General features: G+C 45.6%; 1 protein-coding gene across 3 annotated transcripts in view; it reads right to left on the reverse strand.

Annotated features, from left to right (window-relative positions):
• The window catches only part of NRDE2 (NRDE-2, necessary for RNA interference, domain containing), a 47,226-nt gene that overhangs the window by 4,320 nt on the left and 26,297 nt on the right, over positions 1–16,609 (reverse strand). For all 3 annotated transcript variants that reach the window (XM_014832084.3, XM_070514190.1, XM_070514191.1), the window contains 5 exons: positions 14,874–14,994; positions 9,815–9,990; positions 6,759–7,145; positions 5,083–6,011; positions 3,891–4,029 (listed from right to left, as the gene is read on the reverse strand). In XM_014832084.3, coding sequence (XP_014687570.3) covers positions 3,891–4,029; positions 5,083–6,011; positions 6,759–7,145; positions 9,815–9,990; positions 14,874–14,994 — 1,752 coding nt within the window. The remainder of the gene's footprint in view (positions 1–3,890; positions 4,030–5,082; positions 6,012–6,758; positions 7,146–9,814; positions 9,991–14,873; positions 14,995–16,609) is intronic.

A 16,609-nucleotide genomic window follows, 5' to 3' on the forward strand; every position in this document is an offset into this window, starting at 1 on the left:
CACAGTCACCAAGACTGTACCTTTGGGCTGTAACCAGCGTCTGTGATAACCTTGCTTCAGGCGAGGCTCAGGCCTTCCCAGCCCCCTCCAAGTGCCACCACAGAACCAGCCTCATGGTGGACTCCTGTCTTTCCTCCCTGGCATGAGCCTCGGCCATTCTGAGGTTGGACGTCTGAACTTATACCCAAGGAGCCAGTGTGAGCTGTCCTTCCTTTGCACACCAAAACACTTCAATATCCTCTCCTAAAATACTGACTAAACTTAAGACTTTTTTTCCTTGTTTTTCAAAGAAGAAAGAAAAATTGTATTACTGTTCTTTCTCAACCCCTGCCTTTGTGAGACTCACAGGTACTCCTGGAGCCCAGCAAATCCAGGTGCATAAACTGACCAGCCTCAAATGATACTCGCTCTCTGCGATTTCCTTCACCAATCGGCCGCCGGAAGATGCCTTCGTGTTATCAGGTGTGAAGGGCTCGATGCCAGGTGAAAGCTGGGTGCTGACTTGGTTTCTTCCATTCAGGATTTCATATTCTAAGACATGGCCTTGTATAGATCTTTTCTCTCTCACTAGAGCAGAGCCTCAAATGGGAAGAAAGTTCATGAGCGGTACTCTGGCTCTCTACGTCCTCCTTCCTCACCTTCTAAGTGTTCTCATCTTAGCAAACCATGACTCCTTATGAAATTCCTAAGTCAAGGCTGACATACCACTGTGGGGGACTCCCATGGCACCCGGTTACCCCAGGGTATCGGGACTGAGTAAGCGTGTCTCCTCAGGCAGACCGGGAACATCTTGGGGCACTGACCAGGTGCATGCACAGAACTGAAGACGACACAGCTTGTGAAGGAGCAGAGCTGCTGGTATGGGTCCCCAAGTAAACCGCCAATTCCACCAAGACAGTCTCCAGAGTGAAGTGGGGGCCGAGATTTCACACAGAGGCTGCCCTCTGTGCCCCACACCAAGCCCCAGGAAGCAAGTCTCACACGCACTACATGCACGACTCAGCAAACAAGACCTTTGTAAACAGATGACGCGACCCTCTGGAAAGCCCTCGTGCTGTGGGCCTTCTGCCCAAACCTGAGCTCTCTCGACACGGGCAGGTATGGGGTCGGGGAGGGGCCGGGGGACAGGACCCACGGCAGTGTGGATGGCAGCTGCCCCTCTTCAGTAACAGGGTGTCCAAGCTCTCCATTTAGAGAAGCTGTCTGATGCTTAGTAATCACCTGTTTGGGCATTTCTGTGCCTTCATAGCTGATATGCGCCACCTCCACATGGGGGAGTAACAGCTCTAAGAAAATGAGAAGGCTGACGGTCTTTGGGCTTTTGCAAAATTTGATTCTCTTTTCTTATCTGAGTATAAAGAAATCTAAGTAACTGTGAGCTTATCTAACTTTTTAAAGTAATTTGACAAAACTGATATCCAGCCCTCCCCAAATAAGAACAGGATCCATTTCTGTAACACGTCATCAGAGTATTCATTCCGAGAGGAGGCTGGCGCTCTTGCTGGAGGTTTATTTACTCACCACCAGAAAGGAGAGCTGAGGAGGTTCTCTTCCCTCCCACCAGCTCCTGTAAACGGTGGCCTTTCAATATATGCTAACTGCTGTCAACACAGTGGGAGAAAAAATCATACTGGAGACTGAACAGAAACCCAGGGACTACCAATTCAAAAATGCCACTTTCCCTTTCTATTTCCTGAGACTTCTCTCATCAGGCCCAGGGAATCAGCTAACTGCTTTATACACTTAAATTTCTTTCTTTATTGTGGAGGTAGATGACCAAATTAAAGAACTCTAGGAATCTTAAAAACAACCAATTTTAGCCAAAACAGCAAAAAAAAAAAAGGTTTGGCTGAGAAAAACAGCACATTTGAAAGCACCCCCCAAGTAGATGTTTTAACCTAAATTCCAACCTTAGCGGAAAATTTCAACTGCTGTTTGTCCAGTTCCTTTCTTCTCCCATATTCTCCATAGCCAACAATCAGTTTTAACTCCTTCATTCATTTTTGCAGGGAAAAAAGGCAATCAAGCAAATAAGCTTGCACGCATGTAAGTATGCTTGGATGCACATACATACGCACACAGGAAGGCACACACACACGACCGAAGACATCAACAACCCTCCACACAGCCTCATCCTCCCACGACAGGCCCCGGCTCCCTCCTCCCGCCCTCTCCTGGCACTTGCAGCATACACCGTGCATTTTGGTCTTAATTTGATTGTTGTCAATGTGTTTATCAAAGCCTTAGGAGCCTACCCAGATGCCTCCAGAAATGCTAGAGGAAGTCACTGCTCTCATTAATCCTTGGTCCAATAACCTTTCTGAAAAGACAGAAATTCCTTAAGGGCCCCAATCACTTTTCCTAAGTCAACAAGAATCTCTCTATCTACAGTCTCACTCAACTTGGCTCATGGCAGATCCTCGGTAGAAATACTTTCAGTCTGCACTCACTCTACCTGTAAAAGTTCAACTGGCAAATTTGCAGGCTCTCCCTTTTTAATTGTAAAGGTCTTTCATTTGCTTGGGAAGACTAACAGAATATCAGTGCTGGAAATAACACGAGCATCTCATCTGCTCCTTCGGCTGAGTGGCCAAACGACAGGAGTGGAGATTCAACTGGAACCCAGTTACCCTGACAGCTCCCCCAGCTGCCACCTCGGATGCACAGGCACGCCTGCTTATAGACCACGAATGCGCCATGATGTGGACTTCTGAAGGTTTCCATTTCACACAAGAGAATCAAGCCATAAAACGTGAGCTTTCAGGTCTGAAGAATAAATGTAAGGAAACACATAAACTCTTGTAGTAATTCATCGTGATACCAACTTCTGCCCACAGAGACGTGCCCATCTGTCCTGGGTGTGCCAGTGAGCTACTGTCCTGAGATAATACGTCCTTCCCAACTCTCAGGCCTTTCAGAATCAGGGGAGGCAGACCCAGATGAATTCTGGAATCTAAGGAGATAGGGGGAGCCCACACTTCTCCTAACCCCTGACTTTCTCTCTCTCTCTCTCTTTACACCTGACTCTGTCATGTGTCAGTTGGAAATGTTCATCTACCTTGATCGAGTTTTGAGAATTTATGCTATGGAAATGATCAGAGATATACATAAGATTTGCATATAAGGAAGTCACTCCTGGCTCCTGAAAGGCACAATGTTCATTGCAGGTCACGTGACTGAGTAGACTTGAACTAAAACAACACTCACGTGGCCTAGAAGACTGTCTTTCTAAAAAGCATGAAACTTGGCAGTAGATGTGTTCCAGCAAATGAGCCCGTCCCACTGCAGGCCTCTAACCACAGGCAAAGCCAGCGCACAGACCCCGTGAAGCCCCAGAACCACCTTTCAGCCTGCGCATGCTCATTAACAAAATTAAACTGTGTCTTCCATATGCAATCACTATGGTGCTTTTAAGTAAAAACAAAGCTGCTTTAGAAATATCTATTTTAAAAACCACAATCTAGATTGAATCTTATCTTTTAACAACAGCAGAATCAGGACCTGGAAATTCTTATGAGCAGAATGGCAAAGAATTTAGGTCTCTTTCAAATGAAAACTCTTGGACCATTTCCAATTGTTGACTCTACGAAGTCAACTCAGAGAAACCCTATCAAGTTCTGCTGCTCCAAACAGCCCTGTAATTACTCTTCAGTTTCATTCCACCAAACACCTTGAAGAAAAGTGCAACTTTCGACCCCTTCCCAAGTCCTGAGACCTGACATTATTCCACCAGGGTTCCCATTAGGGTTAACAAGGCCAAGAAGCTGCGAGGGCAGAAATAAGCCCCTCTCAGCTTCCCCTGCAGCGGCTCCTGGACACCTGCACTTTCTCACCTGCGAAGGAAGAAGCAGAGCCCAGCATAAAAACAAAAAGTCGAAATATTTTCTTACCAAAAAATTCAAATACATCCTCCACAGTAAGGGGCACTGGCTGCCGCTGTCACTCCGCATTGCATTTTCAAACAGGGCTTTGATCCGATGTGTCAAGCCGGTCTCAGGAATTGTGGCGTGGACCTCTCTACCATCTACCCTGCAAGACAAAGGCCCATGTCACGCCGAGACAAGTTCTCGCATCCTACCTCGCAGGAGAAGAGCACTGTCAGGGTCAGCAACAACTGGACTAGAGCGTGTCAGAGGCAGTGCTGGCCCTTGGGACGGGGGGCACTGGGGGTACAGAGGACAGATGTGATGTGGCTCCTCCAAGGCCAGAGCAAGGCAGTGTCCTGGGTGCTGTGGTTTCTACACCACGCTGAATCTGCCAGAAGTCACAAACAAACTCCTCGCTTCTGTTTTCTAAAGAAAACCTACCCTTTCATCAGCAGAATGCAAATCTGACTTTATGGAAAGGAAAGACCTTGCAAATCCCAATGGAAGAAATAAAAAACAAGTGAAATACTATTCAGAGGCAATTCTGCCCAATTTATAAGGTCAGAGAGAAGCAACAGCAAAGATTCCAGAAGGAACAATGATGTCGACTCGGGTCATGAGACTGTCATTTAACCCTCAGATATAAAATACTGCATCAAAAGATGACAGTTAACACGACACTGTCGTCATCAGTAACAATAACAGAGGCAGATAATTCTTTCACACTCTTTGTCCTCAGCACTTCCCTCACTGGCCCCTCGGAGCAACCCTCTGAGGTAGGTTCTTTATTCCCATTTTACAGAAGGAGAAACTAGGAGAGAGGTGAAGTGACTTGCCCAAGGTCACAAGTGGTAAGTGGAAAAGCTGGGACCTGGATCCAGAGCCCAACTGCAGAGCCTGCACTCGTACCCATGTTGCTTTCACTACAGCCTCTCAGACACGGCAAGGCCTGACAACCACCACCTAAGCCCCACAGGCAATGCTCAGAGTCCCACAAAGCAAGGCCCAGGAAGACAGCCACAAAGCCTCTACTGAAGGCTGCTGCTACTTTGTAAGTCTCTCATTCCTCTTTCAATATGTTATTCTACAACACGGAGCGTACCCAGAGCTGGTGTTCTAGGCACTGCGCCGTTTTCATTTCTGTATTCCCGAGGCCAAGCGGGGTGGTAGGAACATAAAGGTCTGTGGACACATGAACAAGATGCTCTGTAATTACCTCTGAACAGTTTCCACTAGTCTCTTCCTCATTTTCTCGGCTTCAATGGCAAACAACCAAGGCTCTAAGGGTTTAGCAGACCTGGTGACTGCATCAAAGAATCTTCTGGTCTTACTGGCACTGTGAGACTTATTCTGAATCTGTACATATGACCTCCAAAGAACCTGGTTGCCCGGATACAACTTTAAAGCCTCGGAGAGTGCCTCTCGCAGAGGGGCCAGCGGGTAAACGCTGACTTTCATGTGGAATCTGAGCAGGCTGGTGTGCATCAGTGTGACAGCCTCGAGAACACTGCTCAGACGCTGGGTGCCGGCACTGTCATCCTGGCCACAGCCTTCTGGGGAACCAGAGCCCTTCAGTTTTGCAAATACTTGCTCGTATATCCGCACAGTGGCATCGATCCCCACGGTCAAATACTGAAAGAGCATAAAGCATTTGACCAAGCTAGTTAGGCAGTTCAAGGAGTTGGTGGGAGCCAGTCCAGAGACACAGCCCTCACCCAAGCAGTCCTGCAGTGCGTGTTCATAAGCCTTCCGAGCTTTCAAAATGTGAACGGCCAAGACCTGCCCGGCATAGGGCCCACAGGGCCCATTCTCAGTCAGCCTGGTTAAGATGTGAACAGCTCGGGCTGTGGCGGCCCCTCTCGAGTCTAGCAACAGCTCCACCTCCAGCTCAGCGTAGAGCAGACTGAGCTCACAGAGTTCGTGATCCTTCAGTTCTCTGCTCCCTGCCATGCTGAGTGCTGTATCGAAAACCTTCCTGGCGTCCTCCATGTTGCCAAGCAACCACTCCAGATGCGCATACTGCTTCCAGAGGCAAAAATCGTTGCGGTTTTCCGGCTCCTTAAGGAGATTCTTGGCTAGCTTTTTGCAGTTCTTTCCTTGTGACTTTAATCTCTTCTTGTTTTTAGTGTGCAGACACCAGATGACCTAGAAGTAAAAAGAAAAGGATGGCTCCTAGTGCTCCGTGATTTCACAGCAATCCCTTTGTACTGTCAACTTTAGAAAGCCGCACAAGGCATCTACATTTCTTTCCTTTATCACGAGTTTGGTAAACACCCAGGATTCCTGGGCCAGGAAACAAACTGGAATTTTACCAAGGCTGCAGGTGCCCCCAAATGAACACATCCAGATTTCCATTCAAAACCTCTATGAACAAGGCTTATATACTCCAACTCTCCTTCTCCAAAGAGAAGTGGCCACCAAATTTTATCAGACACTATTTTAATAGTACAACCTCGTGTGTGCAATCTGTAGCATCAGAACTTTATGTTAAGATTCAATACTAACTGGTGGCCAGCAGAGGGCAGAAGAGTCAATCCTAGCTGAATTTCTAGGAGACAGAAAGAGCAGAAATAAGTAGCTTATTTTATCTATTTTAATAAGCCCCTAAATCCTCTAACCCTGCTTAAGCTTAAGCTTGGCTCTTAACACTAACTGCTCATATAATCAGACATCTGCTACCACAAAACTCAACACAATCAACAGCTCCAGTCACCGAAGGGCTGGACTCACTGCAGCCCTTCAGCAGGGCCAGCCGCACACCAGGTGCCCTTAGGGTCCCTGAAAAAAAGGTGCTGTGGCCCGTGCCCCGAGGAACACCAAGAGCCTTGTGATCTCGTTTATAAACACCAACAGGAAAGAAGTCCCCACACTGGAGGCAGCGGCTGGAGTTACCTTTGCAATCTCGTACTGTAACCAGGAGAGGCAGAGCTGAGACCTCTCCTTGCCGGAAAACAAAGGCAGCACCAGGTGGAAGACGTTGCGGATGAAGTCCTCGCCCTCTCGACCGTGAGCTCTGGTCCAGCGCCGGCAGCCCAACTGGTCCATGCGGCCAACACAGCTGACGCCAGAAAATGACAGGTTGAGGAAAGTCAACGGCTTTTCATCACAAAGTCCGTTATCAAAGATGCTGTTCTCGTCCATGGCCAGATAAAGGCAGGAGGCGGGAGGGCTGACGCCACAAGGCACGCCCAAGAACTGCAGGAAGGCCGCAATCAGCCGAAACTGAAGATCCTGGCTGGAAAGTCGGATCAGAGATTGTCCAATATCATCAAACAACACCTGCAACAAGACAAAACAAAGTGACCTATTCAGGAGCTCAGCTTACTTCATGCAACAAACAATCAAAAAAAACCTTCACAATTTTTCCCACAATTCCTTTTATATGGATATACTGATGATTCAACATTATCAAATGAAATTTTAAACAGACAAGAGCTAGGTTTTCTGTAAGACACCAAATAACAAGAGGCCTCTCAAGGCAAGCCAGAGCTGGAGGATAAGTGCCATTTGCATTCTCACACTTCCTGGGAATTCTTGAAGGAGGGAGAAGCTGAACAGGCTTGAGCCAAATTTCAAAGTATCCTAATGGAGTCGTAGAAAACCTAGAATCATAATCATTTCTGAAAGCACACATAATTGCTTTTGTAGTTACTTTGATAAGTTACAATTGTAAAAGTTTTTTAAGATAGAAGATAAGAACTTTACTATTTTGTTGTTTCTTTGTACAAAATTGCACCAGGAAATGAAAAATATGCTCAAAAATAGATAAACAGTGGGAATGCAAACTGGTGCAGCCACTATGGAAAACAGTATGGAGATTTCTCAAAAAATTAAAAATAGACATACCATATGACCCAGCTATCCCACTACTGGGTATCTATCCAAAGAACTTGAAATCAGCAATTCCAAAAGACCCATGCACGCCTATGTTCATTGCAGCATTATTCACAATAGCCAAGATGTGGAAGCAACCTAAGTTCCCACCAACTGATGATTGGATAAAGAAGATACGGTACATATATATACAATGGAATACTACTCAGCCACAAAAAAGGATAAAATCATCCCATTCACAACAACGTGGATGGACCTGGAGGGTATTATGTTAAGTGAAATAAGCCAGATAGAGAAAGACATCTCCGTATGACTCCACTCATAGGTGGAAGTTAAACATGTAGACAAAGAGAACTGATAGGTGGTTACCAGGGGAAAGGGGGGGTAGGGGGTGGACACAAAGGTGAAGTGCACCTACAACACGACTAAAAATAATGTACAACTGAAATTTCACAAGGTTGTAAACTATCATAATCTCAATAAAAAGTAAAAAAGAAAAATAGATAAATAGCAGCAAGGTAAAAAGAAAACAACAGGACCAATGGACAACATTAAGAGCAACTATAAGAGCCTAACTCTAACTAAATGTTCAGAGCTGATTTCATGCACTAACTCTAAACTGGAGCCCATGGAGACGATCCCTTGCCTCCAGGTCCTGCTTATCTGACTGGTCTTTGTGGCTCTCAGCAAAGAGGAAATCCAAACGTGAGCACAATGAAACTGGACCACTTGGGATTCAACTCACCAAAGCCATCAATTAGTCAGACAGCTTTTCTCCTCCAGGCTTTGACTAGAGAAAAAGCTAAGAGACAAGAAATTGCTCCCAGCAGTAGTTTGCTCCCAAAACAAGCTTCCAGGAAACTGCCTCAAATTTGAGGCTTGAGAGCTAACTTCTGGAAGGGGAACATGAACTCTGTAAAACCCCCAAACATCAAAGGAAGACCCCGCTCTTCCCTAGCACTCGGCTTCAGCCAGGAAAGGCCCCTCCTGTGCAGACTCCCTCACGCCAGTGCGTGCAAAAGCACTCCAGTGAGCTGAGATTCCTCTGGAAGTTGGCCCCTCCGTCCTGCCCAGAGATCACCTCTTTCTCTTTTCCCAATTCTTGGTCCTAATTTCAGTCTGGCCACCCCATTCACCACTCCTCAAACATTCCATGTACTCTGGGCCCTCGCTCATGCTGATCCCCTCTGCGTAGAGCAGAATTTCTGGAATCAAATAGTCATTCAACACCCAGGAATATTAACTGAGCACTCACAGGACCAGCATTGTCTAGGCACTAGTGATTCAGCAAGTGACGAAAACAGGCAAAAGTCCCCAGCCTCAGGACACATAACTGGTAGGAAAGTATGCCCACAAGGCTCGCTACCGTAAAAACCCCTCAGTCTGTATGTATAACAAGTCACGTGTCAAGCAATATAATTGGTATCTTGTGAAACTGGGTCAATTCCAGGTATCAAAATAGAATCTCTTCCTTTATTTCAATGTAGATCTTCCAGAGCTGCTGGCCACTAGACACCAAGTAGCAGGTACCAAGTCACACAATGACAGTAAAGGAGGTAACATAAGTTAAGTGCCTGGGGCGCAATGGGGTCTCCATAAATGCTAGCTGCCTCCCCAGCAGGACAAGCTGCATACCGACTGTCCCAACATGGCCTCTACATCCAGGCCCTCGTGTCTTCCGGAGTCACATCTATCTGCTATATCTTTGAGGCTCCAAAAGGGGGGGGGTGGGGAAATTGGACAGTTACAGAATCTAGGACAGTGATTCTGCGTTGTTAAACCCTGAACCCTCAGGCTTCCAGGTGCAAAATTAACTGAATAACTGGAAGGCCATCTCCAGAGTGGGGACCAGGAGCGCCTCCCCCACTCCTCGAGCACAAGAACTATCTGGTCAAGTGCCTCTGTGCTCCCGCATCACCAGCAGCCAAATTCTACCCTGGTTTTCGGTAAGAGGAAAGTTTCCCCAGACAGGTATAGGAGTAGGCTAGCATCCCCTAAGCCTGGCAAGTGCCCAGAGAGCCCAGCAACCTTCCTTCAGGTAACCACACCCCAATGGGAATGGAGAGAAGGCAAACACCCCAAGGCTCGGGTCCCTCCTGGGGTGGGGGACTTGCCTGTCTCTCTGGATCCTCACAGTCTTCCTCAGTCTGCTTCTTGGTCTTATCTGGGCGCCACGGCCGCCAGTGCCTCTGGTCTCGGGACCGCTCAGCAGCAAGCCAGATCTGCCACCTGGGCAGAGTGTTATCTCTTATTTCCTGATCATCATCTTCTGGTTCCTCCTCCTCATCATCTAAACAAGAAAAAAAACTCTTAGCTCACCTAAGCAGCAAACCAAACCACCACCGACACCCAATCAACCTGCTATGCCAGCTACTGTGGTGGGTACCTGCTGTGTGTGCCAAGAAAAGGAAGACCCAGGCCCAGCCTTCTGGGACACTTGGTGGCATAGAGGGACTCTCCTATAATCAATCAAGATTCCAGGAAAAACTAGCAAATTAGCTGATGAAATCAGATGATTTTTAACACTGTCACAGCAATTAAATGGGCATGACGCCTATTCTAGAATAGTGCTGTCCCACAGAACTTTGTGACGATGAAAACGTTCTATATCTGAGCTAATACGGTAGTCATCAGCTATATGCGACAATGGGCATTGAAATGCAGCTGGCAGAGAAACTGAATTTTTAATTTTATTTCATTTTAATTAATTTTCACTAAAATAGCCACATGTGGTTAGTGGCTACTGTATTAGACAGTACAGTTCCAGAATGCTAAATGACATTTAATGACAGCATTGCTTTAGATTTTCTTAAGCTATCAGGATTTTTAGCCAGTGGCCTTATGATTATGACCTATGTTCACTTCTTAAAAAAAAAAAAAAAAAGTCAATTCAAGATAGCCTATACTTTATTTCACTTTGTTTCCTAACTCTGAACATGCAGAATGGAAGAGGAGAAAAGTTGGAGTCTTCCGTAAAGTTCAATATTTTAAAATAAACAGACAAGGTATGTAAAATGGTACAGCCACCCAGAAATCAGTTTGGTAGTTTCTCATAAAACCAAGCTTGCACTTACCACAAGACCCAGCAATGCACTCTCCAGTGCTGATCCCAGAAAAATGGAAACGTACGTTCACACAAAAACCTGCACACTAATGCTCACAGCAGCTTTATTCACAATAGCCCCAAACTGGAAATGACCCAAGTGTCCCACAGTAGGGGAACAGTAGAACAAACTGTGGCATATCTAGACCACGGAACACTACAAGCAATAAATATGAACAAACTACTGAGGCACGCAACAATGGGGATGAATCTCAAGGGAATTATGCTAAGTGAAGAAAAGTCAATCTTAAAAATTTACACAGAGGGGCCGGCTCGGTGGTGCAGCAGTTAAGTTCGCACGTTCTGTTTCGGGGGCCGAGGGTTTGCCAGTTCGGATCCCAGGTGCAGACCTACACACCATGGCTCATCAGGCCATGCTGTGGCAGGGGTCCCACATATAAAGTAAAGGAAGATGGGCACAGATGTTAGCTCAGGGCCAGTCTTCCTCAGGAAAAAAGAGGAGGATTGGTGGCAGATGTTAGCTCAGGGCTAATCTTCCTCAAAAAAAAAAAGTTACACAGAAAACAAGTATTGATGAGGATGTGGAGAAACTGGAAGCCTTGTGCATTGGCAGTAGGAATGTAAAATGGTGCACCACTGTGGGAAACAATATAGCGGTTCCCCAAAGAATTAAACAGAACTACCACATGATCTGGCAATTCTACTTCTGGGTACATATGCAAAAGGATTGAAAGCAGGGTCTCAAACAGATCTGTGTACATCCATGTTCACAGCAGCATTGCCAAAAGATGAAGCAACAAGTGTCCATCAACAGATGAATGGACAAACAAAATGTGGTATATACACACAATGGAATATTATTCTGCCCTAAAAAGGAAGGAAATATTGACACATGCTACACATTGCATGAACTTTGCAGACAAATAAGCTAGCCACAAAACAACAAATATTGTATGATTCCACTTACACGAGGTTCCTAAGATAGTCAAAGTCAGAGACAGAAAGTGGAGTGGGGGTCGTCGCGGGGGAAGAAGGAGGAACGGGAAGTTAGCATTTAATGGGCACAGTTTCAGTTGGGGAAGATGAAAAAGTTGAGGAAATAGAGGGGATGATGGTTGAACAACAATGTGACTGTCATTAATGTCACTGAACTGTACACTTAAAAGTGGTTAAAATGGTCAGTTTTATGTATGTTTTACAGTAGAAAATTGTCTTAAAAAGTTACAAGCCGTATAATTCCATTCACATGACATGTGAAATAACATAACAGATGGAAAACAGATTAATAGTTCCCAGGGGTCGGGGGGAGGGCGGCTATGGCTAAAAGGTACAGCACGAGGGAGGCTCGGGGTGATGAAACAGCTCTGTATCTTGATTGTGGTGGTGGCTACAGGAAGCTACATATGTGACAAAACCGGCTAGTACTATACAAACACACACAAATGAGTGCTTCTAAACTGGGGAATTCTGAATAAATTCTGCAGATGGTGTCAAGTTCCTGGCTGTGATAAATAGTACCACCATGGGGGGAAACTGGGTGGAGGGCAACAAAACCTCCCTGTGTATTTTTCTTTCAACTTCCTGTGAATCTGTAAGAATTTCAAAATAAACAAATAACAAACAAAAACACCAAGGAATTCAAATACATGATATGTGTATGAGCATTTTAAACTTAATATTCTACGCAAATGCTCTTGTGAATTTCTCAAGAAAACTAAAATTTAACTATCACCTTCTTCTAAAGGTCTACATTTAAAGTAATCCTTTAATCTCATTGAAAAACTTATCATAAAAGAAATTACCCCTGTGAGTCATACATCAGACTTAGAGACCCAAATTTATTACATAAGGAAGTCAAAAGATTCCATGGTTTTGGACGAAAATATATACGTAACAAGTACAGACAACCAGGAATTGAGGGTATGAGAGAAGAAATAAGCTGGGATGTATGAATACAAAATACTTCAGAATCACTGATAGATGCCACCTCTTCTCTAAATGCCAACCTTGTCCAGGCGGATAAAGGAATTAAAAATAAAACAAAATCAAAAAATGTATCCACTGGTTTTCTGGAAACAAGAAACTTTCAATCTGTCTTCTGACCCTGCTGGGTTTTTTAAAGACTCCCATTAAATTCATTAGAAAGAAATTATTAAATTCAGTAGAAAATTTTCGACAATGGAAATGTTTGGAAAGCTTGCAGGGAATATAAGCACTAACACGTGTCCCTAGTTGATATTAAAATATCAGGGTTTCAACACGTGCTTTACCTTCTGAGAAAACTAAGTTCCCATCTGCCTGTGAGTGACTGTTAGACCCTAACAGAGAAGTAATGTTAACTCGGTCTCTGGACACTGCTATGAGAACTCTGCCCTCACAGAAATGCAGACTATGGTAAACTTTAGAACATAACTATCGTGCATTGTAAGAGTACTGCTCATTAACAGAAACAACCTAAAAACACAGAAGCATGCTGAATCTGTCACTCAGAGTTACTACCAATAAGACTTTTATTTTTTGGTCCTTCCTCAATGTGGCCTTGCAGACTCAGTGTCTAAAAGTGCAACATCTACTTCCGTTTGCCCTGCAGATTATTTTCTTCATATACGAAACCACTCGCCAGCCTGAACAACAGCTCCAGTTCTTTTGGGGAAAGAACACTCAAAGTCAAAACAGCTGAGCCTTTGGGGCTGGCCTGGTAGTGCAGCGGTTAAGTTCACACGTTCCGCTTCTCAGTGGCCAGGGGTTCGCTGGTTCAGATCCTGGATGCGGACATGGCACCACTCGGCAAAAGCCATGCTGTGGTAGGCGTCCCACGTATAAAAAGTGGAGGAAGATGGGCAAGGATGTTAGCTCAGGGCCAGTCTTCCTCAGCAAAAAGAGGAGGATTGGCAATAGTTAGCTCAGGGCTAATCTTCCTCAAAAAAAAAAGAAAAAAAACCCAGCTGAGCCTTCAACAGACCAAGTGAGGCATGACCCTCACCTGATGGCACCGCCCAGAGGAGTTACCTGAAACCTGAAGGGCCCCTCCCCCGCCTTAGTGGTGACAGAGATGTCACCTGGCCCAGAGTTCTGCACGGCCACACAGATGGTAGCTAAGCCAAAGTTTTCATTCCTCAGATGAAGAAACCAAGGCCCAGAATGGTTGCCCATGTGAGAAGAAGCGGGCCAAGCCTGAGCTCTTCCCCTCCCACTGTCAGGAAAGCAGGGAGTGACGCAATTCCTGAATAGCTAAGAGCTGGCCAGCCTGCACGGCGGGCGTGCCATGTGGTTCAAGCACGGGAAGGTGGCTGGTCCAAACCGAGGTGTGCTGTCAGAGTAAACTACGCACCAGGTTTCAAATAGTTTGCATGAAAAAAAATGCAAACTATCTCATAAATTTTTAAATATTGATTACATGTTGAAATGTTAATGTTTTGATATACTAGGATAAAGGAAATGCATTATCAAAACCATTTTCACCTGTTTCTTTTTACTTTTTTAATGTGGCTTCTACAATATGTGAACTTACATATACGGCTTGAATTATATTTCTATTGGACAGCACTGTCTTAGAATGTAAATCTGGAAGGTACTTTGGGGTCATTTAGAACGACAGTTATATAAATGCTGGTCAATAATTATTTTATAGCATTCCAAAAAAGGTAAGTATTTTTCAACAGATCTGTTGGTCCATACAAAAAAAAATATCTTAAATACACACTAAAATGGAGGAATGGGGGATTAATAACAAGATTACTTCTTCAGGAGCAACCTATAAAAGGAAAAAATGAAAACTATTTCTTCTGGAAAGAAACTCGAACCCTCAAAGCATCACGTATTGAAGGAACGGGGTGGGGGGTCAACTGCCTTAAACACCCTCAGGGGAAGAAGCAGTCTGTTCTCCCAGGACAGCTACTTCATTTATTTTTGATATTTTGATGTTTGTACAATGTTCTTAAGCTACCGATAAACAGCTTATACATATAAACAAATAATCACAAAGACATAAAAACAAATTCCAGAAGCTACCGATAAACAGCTTATACATATAAACAAATAATCACAAAGACATAAAAACAAATTCCAGAAGCAAAAGGCATACACATCTTAACGAAGAGGGGCCTCACCTGGACTGATGACCACCCAGCCACCCCGCTCCTGCTGGTGCATCCACGCTCTCCAGCCCCGGGCGCCCTTCTCCCCAGCCCGGGGCTCTCCACTGTCCCAAAAGGGCTCAAAGAACTCCACCTGTTTGGGTTTAAAACATGGAGGTTAGCGTAACTTGCACAAAACTGCTGAGTCACTGGGCAAAACAGGTGCTGACTGGCACAAGAGGGGCTAATGGTTCTTGAAATCTTGCTTGTCATTAGTCTTTGAAGCAGATGACACACACTCCAAATCAGAAAAAATAATTATCTAGTGTGGTTGCAGCCTCCAAGCTAGCCCCCCCAACCCACTTCTGCCTCGTTGTATTTGGCCTGGAAGTCACTAGTGACCTCTTCTAACAAATAAAATACAGCAAAAAGTGATGAGATGACACTTCTGAGATTAGCTTACAAAAAGACCGGCCAAGGCCATCGAGAAGGGCCTGCAGCTGGGCAGGACAGGAATGGCTTCCAGTTCTGACCTCGGAAGGCCAGACTCCTGGGAACAGTGGCACTGCCAGTTCCCCTAACGCCACTGGGCCCCCTAAGACCTGAATTCAAGTTGCTTTCAAGACCTTTTCAGGGGAAGGGGAGTCAAAGTTTCAACAGGACAGACTGTGAGCTCTTGAGGGCATGACCACATCTCAACTAACTGTACGTTCCTAACACCTGGCACAGTGCCCAGAACACAGGAGGCACTCAATAAATGCTTGCTGGCACAGAGCTGCACACGGTGGGCAGCTGGTGGATAAGAAGGTCTACGTGTTAAAGCCGGGCCCTGTGACCACAGGCCCTCCTCCATTCATGTGGGCACTGGGTCTGCGGAGTGTGGTAACCAGTTCAGTGGCAATAAAGAATTCCCTACGGAACAGACTGTGAACACAGCAACGAACAGGCAAGCGATCATGTTATCAACTGACAAGGACTTGAAAAGTGAGCCAATAACCTGCTCAGTGAAAGCTTTTGTAAGAAACCTTTTGAAGAGGATGAGCAGGCTTCTGAAGGGCACCCCGTGGGCCAGGATTATGCAGCCTGAGCCCCAGGGAGTGCCACGCAGGCCTGGCAGAGGCTGTGTCACGGGCAGGCGACCGTCCTGACCTGACAGGGCCTTACTCCAAGCGCACTCAGCCACCTCAGGAGAGAACTGGGAGACGACACTCCCTCTTTCTAGGTTTTGCTCTTCTAAGAGGGATGGGGGAAGGCGCACTCAAGGAAAAAAAGGGTATTTTTTTAAAGTGTGATAAACGTATAGCCAATTTATTTATTCCACAGAAACACAGACCGGTAACAGCAGACACTGCCTGCTGTATGTTATGCTACCAAGCTTGTGGTAACAACGTCTCTCCAATGTCTCAGATATGGAGTGTCAGGAAATAAAAAGCTTTATTCCAAAGCAGTCATGTAAATGCTTTGCAATGACACGTGCTGTTAGTATTGAAAACCTCCAGAGGGTGGATCAGGCTCTTGACACTTTAGAAGAGTAGTTCTCGATGCTTCATAGTCCTGGGCAGCGCCCTCCCGTGCCGTCAGTAACTCTGTCCAGCACAGACAGAAAGTTTCAGCAAAAGGGTGAGGACGAGAGTGATTCTGATCCTGACCCCCCAGCCACACACCCAATGCTCCACAGAGTCAGCTAAGAGCCACTTCTGTAGCTCAGCATATTCTTAAAATAGCAAAGCATGGAGGCCAGCCCGGTGGCACAGTGGTTAAGTTTGCGC

The sequence above is a fragment of the Equus asinus genome, chromosome 7 (genome assembly GCF_041296235.1).
Source record: "Equus asinus isolate D_3611 breed Donkey chromosome 7, EquAss-T2T_v2, whole genome shotgun sequence".
NCBI lineage: Eukaryota > Metazoa > Chordata > Mammalia > Perissodactyla > Equidae > Equus > Equus asinus.